This window comes from Somniosus microcephalus, chromosome 13, assembly GCF_052327205.1.
Source record: "Somniosus microcephalus isolate GS21.2 chromosome 13, FLI_Smic_1.0, whole genome shotgun sequence".
In the NCBI taxonomy this organism is placed as follows: domain Eukaryota; kingdom Metazoa; phylum Chordata; class Chondrichthyes; order Squaliformes; family Somniosidae; genus Somniosus; species Somniosus microcephalus.
The window spans coordinates 171,407,106-171,418,108 of record NC_140999.1 but is presented as its reverse complement, the minus strand read 5'-3'; the positions used below and the strand labels follow the sequence as shown (position 1 = coordinate 171,418,108).

The 11,003-nt window shown below is 39.3% G+C and overlaps 1 protein-coding gene across 10 annotated transcripts in view; it reads right to left on the bottom strand.

Annotated features, from left to right (window-relative positions):
* Nucleotides 1-379: 379 nt before the first annotated feature.
* Nucleotides 380-11,003, bottom strand: part of dlgap4b (discs, large (Drosophila) homolog-associated protein 4b) — a 733,594-nt gene continuing 722,970 nt past the window's right edge. For 9 of the 10 annotated variants that reach the window (XM_086005577.1, XM_086005576.1, XM_086005579.1 and 6 more), the window contains 3 exons: nt 9,220-9,311; nt 3,808-3,964; nt 380-2,079 (listed from right to left, as the gene is read on the bottom strand). In XM_086005577.1, the coding sequence (XP_085861703.1) occupies nt 1,865-2,079; nt 3,808-3,964; nt 9,220-9,311 (464 nt within the window). In that variant the 3' untranslated portion in view covers nt 380-1,864. Of the gene's footprint in view, nt 2,080-3,807; nt 3,965-9,219; nt 9,312-9,773; nt 9,812-11,003 lie in introns of those variants that run through there. The other variant, XM_086005582.1, reaches the window with a different exon arrangement.

Genomic DNA, 11,003 nt, shown 5'->3' with positions numbered 1-11,003 from the left:
TATTCGTCAATTACAGCAAAATATCAGCTGTTCAGTTTCTCCTGTATTATCACAACTTTATAATAGTTGGGTATATACGCATAAGGTTTTGGCAATTAGCTAAGTCTTCTGAGAACAGAGCTGAGGAATGTGGTTCAGAATTGGTGCAACAGCTGTCTTGATGTTAGAGACAAGAGCCTGTTTATAGACGGTATGCAGACATTTCAGGCAGGAGTCACAGAGCTGGAAGCAGCATTGTGGTGATTTTTTTTTTTTTTTTTTTAAATACATAGAAAATTATAATGAGCATTATCTTTGTGAAATTATGGCATTCTATGCATGCATATTTTAATCCAAAAGTACCATCACTCCTATAAAAAAAAGACTATCACAAAGAAACTCAAGCTAGAAGGCAACTTTGCCTCCAGACATCTCTTTATGGAAAATATTGTTTTTTAAAAAAAACAGTCCACTAACAATGATAGTTCAGTGATGAGTAACAAATCTCATCCATCTCTACTCAATCATGATCTTGCCCTAAATGCATTCAAGCTTGGGCACAAGTGTAGATAATCAATTCCTTAGATGAGAAAAGCATGAGAAACCATTCAAAATAACCAATACAGATTTACCAAACAAGATTCCAGATAGTGTGAATTTTTGAAATTAAAATCTTTGTTCATTGATTTAATGTTTAAGTTATGGCATCTTGAATGTTCAAAAAGTTAATAATTTTTCTGCTAAAAGCTGTTATTAAAAGAAAAAGAATGAGAACATGGTCAACAAACATTTGGCAATCTTCTAAACACGGCACTGTGCAACATGGAGATGGAATAATGGACAATACTACACGATAAAAAGTATATTTGGACAAAAGCTATTAGGTAGTGCTTATTTCACGTTTTTATGAATGTTCACCAACTTTTTTGAACAGGACACTTGCACCTAACAGGATTCTTAAGTCAGTCAATCAAAACACTTAATGGTTCTCTCCATAATTTATCTTCATCTGTATGCTTAAAATCTTAACTAGTTATCTACATATAAACAACCACTTTAAGCTACTACTAGATTCAGGAAGTAACCATAACAAATGAGACAAATACCATAAAATTTTGGCTGCAAAATCCAAGAACACATCCTAAAAGGTTCTAATACCAGATCGGTTTTGAGAAAACCTTTTTTTTTGTATGTGCTTGTTTCATAAATTGATTCAACGATTCTGAAGAGTTTTTTTGTGTCACATCTGTACATTTGAAAAAATGTGAGAACATTTAAATGCTCTATTGCTTTGCTCTACTGAATGGTAGAGGGGTTTTACATCATTTTACAGCAGCACTCAATTTACAGAGCCAATGGAAGCATATTCTGAAAAGCTATAGTTTCTGCAGATGAACTACATGAATACATTTCTCAGAACAAAAAGTAGTAACAACCCAATAAAATTGAGCTCAGGTTTCGTTATTCAAAGAAACTTCATCTTCCTTCAAATTTTCATCAGTTAAATTAATGAAGAATTGTTGATGTTCTTTTTCCAAAATAAGCCAGTCCTTTTCTTGTATATGCTAGAGAAAACACACAATTTTTCTATTGAGGCGTGAATGATACACAAAGCAATTTGTTTACTGTACAGAAAAGTGGACTGTGATGGATAAGACAAAGCCATGCAAATGATAGAGAAGCATGGCAATCAATGTACACACTGATGAGACATCAGATTTAACATTTAGAAAGAAAGGGTTTTAATAGTCTGATGTTGAATAGCAATGCCATATATACTAATAAACATTGCATTCTATTATTTGATGCTTAACGTTGTTTGTAGAATAGCACAGACTGAAGTTTTAAAGTTGGCCCAAAATGTATACAAAAGATCTACTCCAATTCACAGCCGGGTCTGTGCCTCAGGGACATATATCTCAATACTATCTGCACTCTCTGTTGCGGAGTTCTGCCGTACAGATGCAGCTCGCTTAGCTGCCATTAATCGCTTGCGAGCTTCCTGGCGTTGCTTGTCTGCTGAATCGGTCAGTTTCTCACGATTTAAAGGAGTCTTAGCCTTTGCTGGTTTCTTTGGCACTGGAGGGGGCAGCTTTTTCTCTTCCTTGAGGGGGTTAAAAAAAATAAGCAAATATTAGAATGGATGCTGTTCTCCAAATCAAGATGACAGTTTGCCGTATTAGAGTCATGTGCCAAAAGGTTTCGCAGGATTTGTTTTTGTATTATTTGCCCCAATTGTATTAGACTCGGCTGCTAACAGAAGCACTGAAATCAGCAGCAATTCTGTAATACCGAGGAAAGCTGCAGCGACAAGCACAACCAAAAGTTGGCAGTTTCCAAATGCTCTCCCTCCCCCATCTCAGGTATAGATAGATGGGAGCACCACCAATGACAGAAAACAAACAATGCCACCACCAGGTAAGACTAGGTAGTGAAACCGCTCTGCTACCACTCATCTACAGAGCTTCCCCTGCAAGTGTGGAAGACATCCAATCAAAGGAACGGAGTTTTCAGAACTTCCAGAACAGTTGTGCATGAGAAAAACTGGTTTCACTTCATTGACTGTTCAAGTTTAACGTTGATGCAAAATGGTTCCAGCTTTGCACAGATGATCAACTTATCCAGAGTTGGGCCCTGACCCGAGTACAGTGCGACATGTCCTCTTCTAGGAGTCTCATTCCATTTTGCTCTGGAGCAAGATCAGGTCCTACCTGGATTTAGACTGCATTTCCACTGTAACCGTAATGTTTGTGCCTTGAAGCATTTCAAGTGCCAGGTACGGAAATAAAAACAGAAAATGCTGGAAACATTTCAGGTTGATGACCTTTTGTGGTTCTGACAGTCATTGACCTGAAATGTTAACCCTACCACAGATGTTGCCTGACCTGCTGAGTGTTTCCAGCAGTTTCTGTTTTTAGTATAGTATCATTTTTATTTCAAAAGAACATGAAACTTTGTTGAATAGTTAAAAACTAGGTGTATGGGATTAATTGAGACATTTTGATCAGTTTGACTTAAATTTATCCAGTGGGTATTATACCACATCTCTGCTAACCATATACCTAGTATGAGAGACTTCTGTGCAGACAGGATGAAAAATCATGTTTCCAATAAACCTAAACTATTGAATAGGTTTTCAATTTCACAATGCAACAAACAGATTAAAATATAGAAAGCAAAATTAAATGCTGAGGTTTAAGAACTTTAGATGTAAATGATTAAGCCAGTATACAATGTGTCCAGCCAGACAGAGTTATTTAAATGATTGGCAGCTTAGGCCTGGCATCCAGTAATGAAAAGGACATTGCTCTCTTTTTAGTCATTAGTTGACTAAGCCCATATATCAGCTGCACATGAACTGAACCTCAATGCAACCTAAAATGACAATTCTTCTGTGGTGTCACAGTATGGTGTTCTGCTAGTTAATGGGTGGGTATTTTTTGCTGAATGCTCATCACTGCCATATGAAAGTTCTATCTTTTCATGACTTGGGAGGAATATTTATGCTACAACAGTAATGTCAGGTCATTTATACTGCAAACTGAGCCAAACCACCATACAAGTTTCAGTCACCCCTCCCCCTTGAAATTAGAGGGTTGTACAGACCAAGTTAAACTCAAGTGTACATATTAATTTGCATTTCTTTCGAATAGTTTCTGAAACATCTACTATAAAATAGAAGAATCGCCTGTATATTTATATGTTGCCATGGAGCATTTCTCCATGCAAGAGTAATCGTCAGATTGGCACAGAAATACTACGGCAGTCTTCAAAGGCATATAACTATTAATTCATTCTCACTCCCCAAATTATTAGATAAAATATAACTTGCCTTCTTTTCTGGCATTTCAACTAGTTGCCAGTCATTAGTCTTAAGATGATAAAGTTCATCAAACTTCAAGCTAATGTCTTCAATGGAAAGCTGCAGCATGTCCCAGAAGCCAGCTAAATCTTGCGCGGTAGGTCGTGGGTTTGTGTTTTGGTTCTGCAAAAGTATAAACAGCAACCTAATCAATCAAATCAAGTGATCTTTGACACATCGTGGACAACCTAATCAATCCCACAGGTTAAAGTTAAAAACAAAAAATCTGTTCTCATCTGAATTATGAAGAGAGATATGCTATTAAATTGTTGCTCCTCACCCCTTTCGATTGATTTCACTCTCCTCCTTTCCTGACTAATGATGGAGTACAGTGCCAAGAGCAATTTTAATATCTTACCCCAATGGGCCTTTTTCCATGTGCGAGCCTCAGTGCGGACATCTGGCATTTTGATTGCAAGTGGTTTTGTACTTGAGCCAAGTCCTGTCCTCACCATACATTCATACTTATACATTTAGCAGTAGAGGGAACTGTACAGCACTCGGAGGAGTAATCCAAGCTGACTTACCCCTCTGTAGCCTGTGATGAATGGTCATCAATTTAAAACTACCAGAGAGTGGGGAGAGGTTAAGAGAAATTTCTTCACACAGATTTGTTGGAACATGGAATGCTGTGTCACGGAGTGGTTGAGGCAAAGACCATTGCATTTTTAATATTTGAGGCCAAATGTAGCAACCTTACTATCACGACTCAAGAAAGCCAAGAATCAAACAGAGGACCCGCCCTGATCTCCATGACGCAGGATCAGACTAGCTATGCAATTTGTCCACGGAGCCCTCATGCAGCTGTGTCTGTTGGTTTTATCTATCTGCACATACAATACTTAATTCAACTCAAAACCTTTTGGAATACCATTTCTCTCTTCAAATCAAGTGACCTTTGACATATCATGGACAACCTAATCAATCCCACAGGTAAAGTTAAAAACAAAATATCTGTTCTCAATCCACCTTTCCACACACTACATAGCAATCCTCCACAGTCCAGTTTTCTGACTAAAACCACCTGTAAAATGAAGGCAAAACAGGATTGCATCACCATTTTCAAAATTAATTCAATGTATTTGTGATTAGAAAACACTGTAGTTTGAACGTGCAATACCCAAGAATAACAGAAAAGACCTTGCACTTGACAAAAGTTCTGAAGGGAAGAGATTAGAAAAGCAAACATACAAAGAACCTCAAATGAAACAATGAGGAATTAATGCATCTAAAAAGAATAATCTACCTTCCTTCATTCATTCATTCTCCACATGCCATGAATAACGTTCCCATATAGGGATACTTTGGAAGATGAGATCTCTAGCCATTTAGGTATTAAGGCAGCAGCATGCATGTTTGGCCGAAGTAATGTTGAGTGAAACTGTGAAGTACTACAAGTGCCCTGTAGGGGTCACCTAATATACTTGAATCTCAGTAACAGAATGGCTGCTGTTATTGTAGAACAGGCATTTTACAGAGGAAAGGAAGATGTGAATGTAGAGAGATTATTCATTGCAGCAATGTGAAGTACAGTTCAACAGTCTCAGCAATCCTTTTGCTCAGAAAGTCTGTACACAAAGGTTAAGATCCATTGGATACAAGCGTTTTTTTCTGAATTAGGAATAGTAAGCCTGCCTCACACGAACACTGAGCATGTCACAGAATCGTAAAATATTACAGCACAGAAGGAGGCCATTCGACTTGAGTCTGTGACGGTCATTATCACTACTCTATAGTTCTTGCACCCATCAGTAATTTCTTTGCAAATCTGCTCCTTCATCTCCTTCCCACTATTTAGTGCCCTATAAAATACACCCAGTAGAGTAATAGCTCCTTTATTGTTTCTTAACTCCAACCAAATAGATTCTGTCTTTGACCCAAGGATATTCTCCCTTTAATACTTGTTCTACTTACTAAGCATTAAATATATTATCTTAATTTCACGATACATTTGTGCAGAACAGGAAGAGAAAAAAAGGGCTGGATTTTCTTGGGACACATGGAATTCAAGCACCACGCAAGAGCTGCTCTTGATGGCAGAACAAGTAGACAATGAATTCGAATCGTCACCACAGCAGTTTTCCATATCTGTAATTTCATATTATTACGTGCTCAAACTGAACGCCCAATGTCAGATTCAGATTCCATGTTGAGGTGGTCCACTTTCTATTCAAGGTCCGTGGGAATAACTGGCAGTATCAGATCAGCTGCCCGTTGCACATCTTGCCCGACTTTCCTTTCCACTGACTTCACACTCCCCCTTTCGCAGTTATGTTTGGGGAGGGTGAGGAACAGATGCTAGTGCAGACTTGATTTCCAAGAAATAGCACTTTAGTTGCTGTATTAAGCAAAATACAAGTCTTTCTCAATGCAGCTTGTGTTTCTTACCCTGCCCCCTTGTCATGCAGTGGTGGAGAGAACAGGGAAAACCTATTTCAATTACAAAAGGCAACTGTTCAGCAAACATCAGCTCTTTGAACTGATGGAGCCTCCTCCCCAAACCTTCCTTGGAACTTGACAGACAATATTTTCAGAAAAAGGCATTAGCTGCAAAGAAAGGGCTTCTTGTTGTGGATGGAAAGTTCAAAGCAGGGTTTTGAAAAACTGCAAAGTCAGACTCAAACCTAATTAAGTTAGAAGCAATTTAAGCAAATACACCAAATACAGATATGGTACTCAGGAAAAAGATCACTCATGGGACTAGCAAGAATATGACATGGCAGCAGAGGAGGAGGTGCAGAGGCTCAATATGATTTAGACAAGGACCATTAAAGTCTTATTCATAAAAGTTTTTATTACTGATTTTTTTTTAAACACAGGTTTTTGGGAGGTTTTCAGGTTCTATTTTTAGCATCAAAAACCAAAAGAGAAATCAGGAAAAAAGTGAACTCCTGTTTAAATTTGGAGATCATCAGCACAAGTCAGTTTTTACTTGGAACATCACTAAAACTCAAGCAAGTCAAGGACTAAAAATGGTAGTTAACTGAGAACCCATAATTATCACAGCGCCAGGGACCCGGGTTCAAATCCGGCCTCGGGTGACTGTGCAAACTCCACACAGACATTCTCCCTGTGTTTGCGTGGGTTTCCTCCGGGTGCTCCGGTTTCCTCCCACAGTCCAAAGATGTGCGGGTTAGGTTGATTGGCCATGATAAAAATCGGCCCTTAGTGTTAGGGGGGATTAAATACGTGGGGTTACGGGGATAGGGCTTGGGTGGGATGGTTGTCGGTGTAGGGACCGGGTGCTAGGGTTTGGATGATCAGCCATGATCTCGTTGAATGGCAGAGCAGGCTCGAAGGGCCTACTCCTGCTCCTATCTTCTATGTTTCTAATTCACTACCACTTCATTGGATGTAACAGCAGTTCAAGTTTTTTTCAATTCTATTAATTTAATTTTTTTTTGATGCATACACTATGGTGGGCAAGAACATAAACTGAGTTTCATTAAAATTAAATTTGGATACACCTAAAAATAGTAAGAGTTTTAAATGTAGCCAATTCCTGTGTTAAAGTCTGTTTTGCTTGGCGTATAATGCATGTCAAATTATAGCCATTTCTATAATCAATCATTTTGGTTTGTTGAAGCACATTGTATGACTTAAATGTATTTTCCAAACACACTGATGTTGCAGTAACTGAAATAACCTCGACAATTCTTTGTTGAATATGGTGCTGAAAATCAGGTCCTCGGGTGCTTATGCTTTGCACCAATTATGTCTGCACGCATACTGTAGATTGTTCAGCTACCCAGTCTGAGCACTGAACCCGTGCCTTTCACGTTTCTCTCCCAACTCCCCTCGTGCCCTCTCCAAGCTCATCTTATCCACGAGACCCATTCCCACTAAACTGCTGACTACCCAAATTCCTTCTTGGCACCCATGCAAGCTGACATTGTAAGTGGTTGCCTCTCTTCAGGTACTGCCCCCTCAAAAAATCCACTCTCTACCTCTCTGACCTGGCCAACTATCGCCTCAACGCCAACCTCCCATTCCTCTGCAAAGTCCTTGTTGGTGCCCCCCAAATTCGAAGGTGACTTTCCCGCAACTTCCTGTTCGAATCACTCCAATTTGATTTTCAGTGTGATGAACAGGGAGAACTTGGTGGGGGGGGGGGGGGGGGGGCGGTTCCTCACAAAATGTGTAGAGAATGTTTCTAATAATCCATTAACCCAAACAAAAATAATCTGGGAATATATAGTGCAAATTGGCAGAAGCCAACTAGTTGGTCCTTGCATATGGAAAGGAAATTCATGTAGTTGGAAGATGCTAATTGGATTATTTGATTTATGCATGGTCAGTAGAGGCTGTCAATTTAAATGAAATATACTATTTAAAAAATTGCCCTGATTTTAATGCTACAAATATTTCTGCACTCCCCCACACAGATTGTCTCCCTGCTGTCCTGAAGGTGGTGGTTAGCTTCAGAATGCTTCCAGAAGAGCTTGCCAAATTTTGCTACCTCATCCAAGTGGCCATTTATCATGCATGAGCCCAGACTGGCACCCCATCCACCACCTTAAACATTCACTCCCTCCACCACCGGTGTACCGTGTCTGCAGTGTGTACCATCTACAAGTTGCACTGCAGCAACTCGCCAAGGCTTCTTCGGCAGCACCTCCCAAACCCGCGACCTCTTCCACCTAGAAGGACAAGGGCAGCAGGCGCATGGGAACACCACCCCCTCCACGTCTCCCTCCAAGTCACACACCATCCTGACTTAGAAGTATATCGCCAATCCTTCATCGTCGCTGGGTCAAAATCCTGGAACTCCCTACCTAACAGCACTGTGGGAGTACCTTCACCACACGGACTGCAGCGGTGGCTCACCACCACCTTCTCAAGGGCAACAGGGATGGGCAATAAATGCTGGTCTTGCCAGCGACGCTCAGATCCCATAAACGAATAAAAAAAATAAAAAAATCAATAATGGACTATTCTTCTATGGTGACATCATGGCCAAGACCCCAATTCTGTCCTCACCCATAAACTACGTGTTTACTTTGCAGCAGGTTTCACTGAATGACGATTAGCAATGGGAATCTTTGCCGATTTTCCCTCCTTCCCAGCCTGGGGATAGTGAAGCAGAAATTCCCTTCCCTCCCCACCCCTCTGCTGAGATTAGTTAATGCAGCAAAAATCTTCCTGCACGGTATGGCTCAGCACCACGCTAGGTGTGAAATTTACCCACTGATCCATTGGGAAAGCCTATAAAGAATATTTATAAACCATTGAAGTTTGGCACTTGTCGTTATTGCTATTACACACTGAATTAGGTATTGTAAATGACAAGTAATTTAGCATTCTATCCTATGCTTTGCAATTAGAAAGCATGCCAATTATTACCATTAACTTATTCATGATAAGTAAGATGTATATACCAGATTTTGCTCGCAGAGACCATGGAACTGCTGTAATTTCTGAGACATCAAAAGCTGTGCACTTCCTATTGCACTCCGGATCTTTCCTAGGACTAAAGAAAAAAAGTTAACATTTTCCACGTGCAGGGCTAACTATATTCAGAATCAGTGAAATAATTAAATCTTGGACAATGAATAAGAGAGATGAAATGAAAAATCTACAGAAAGATCAGGCAAGAAAACAACAAAGATGAACAAATCCTAGGAATTAACATTAATTTCAGTGAGGTACATTGCTGTAGCAAAACCTAACTCCCTCCCTTGAAGTTTTCTACTTCTTCCTCTTCAACATCTGAAGATCAGTCACCAAATTCTGCTGTTCTACCTACCTTCTATTCTACATAGCTTCCGGTTATGCTCTTTTCAAATGTACATTAATATACTAAACATCTTCCTGTCACTTCCTGCAATGTGTTAAAGGAGGAGAACAGCTATGGAGTAGTTCCAGAAATACTCTTCATTCCTGCAGCTAGAAGTTCTGCACCCTATGCTTAGACCCTGAAGACATCACCTACTTCTAGGGTAGTAGAGGTGATACTGATCCAGCTTCCTTCTAGAGAAAATGAACACAATTATAAGTAATCTGAACCAAAGAATGCTTAATGGCATAGTATAATATTGGTGAAAACAAACCGTAATACATCAGCACTGAAAAGACAGTACTAGTACCACACCAGTGCCATCGGCAAATTATTTTCTTGCCATGTGTGTAGTTAAAATCAAATATATCTAAATTTTAAAAAATACTGTCAATCTAGTACCAGCTATTATAAAGAATGTCCAAGTTTTTGTAATGCAGATAAAATCTAACATGCACTTGTGCAAGTATACTCATGTTGCTGATTTCTTTTCAAATACAAATTCTGGCCCTTTGGCAGCAGGATCTCAGAACTGAGGAACACATTTAATTTACAGTGCAGGTACACAATATTGTTAATGTTAATTTTTAAAATTATACTTTTGCACTGAATGCAATGAGGAAAACAAGTTAATTGGTGTATTTTATCTACAAAATACTACAAATGTGAACTAGAAGGCCTAACTCCCATTTTTTCTTGTTACCATGTCAGTATCAGACTTAGACAAATGAATATTGTATTATAATATTTGGGGAAAAAAATCAATTCAAACACCTAAAGGAATATAGGTCCAACAATAAAAAGGGGGCTTGTAATAATTTTACATCTTCAGAAAAAGATAGCAAAGCTACACTAAATGAAAAGACCAAAAGAAGTTTTCAGTTCTGCATGGTGAGAAGGCAAAATCATAGAACTCTTTCAAACTGCATTCTCTGTTGAGCAAGGGTCAAACAGGTTTGCACAGATTTTCCAATTTGTGTTATTTTAATGCCACAGTAACCCATTTATTTACTGCAAGCATTTAAATACACAGATCAGAAAATCCATTCTATTGATTCACAAACGACAAGTCCAAGAGCCAGGACGACAGCACACGGCAGATATTTACCCACTCCCTCTGCTCTCCTAAAAGCACATATTCCCTTCGATGATGCAGTTCCACAGGCACAGCTTGCCCTCCAGTACCTTACCCAAGTGTCTACTTTTCATGTCCAAGCCCAGTCAGGGAGTGTCATCAGACTTTTGGCTTGCAGGGAGCATCACAGCTCAATCCTCAACTAATGCCCAATACTGGCATTTCATGGGGGTGGGGGTATTTCTTTACTTCACGTTCGACTCTGCCATAAAATATTATTGGGCATGATGGCTCACCAGATGAGAAATAGT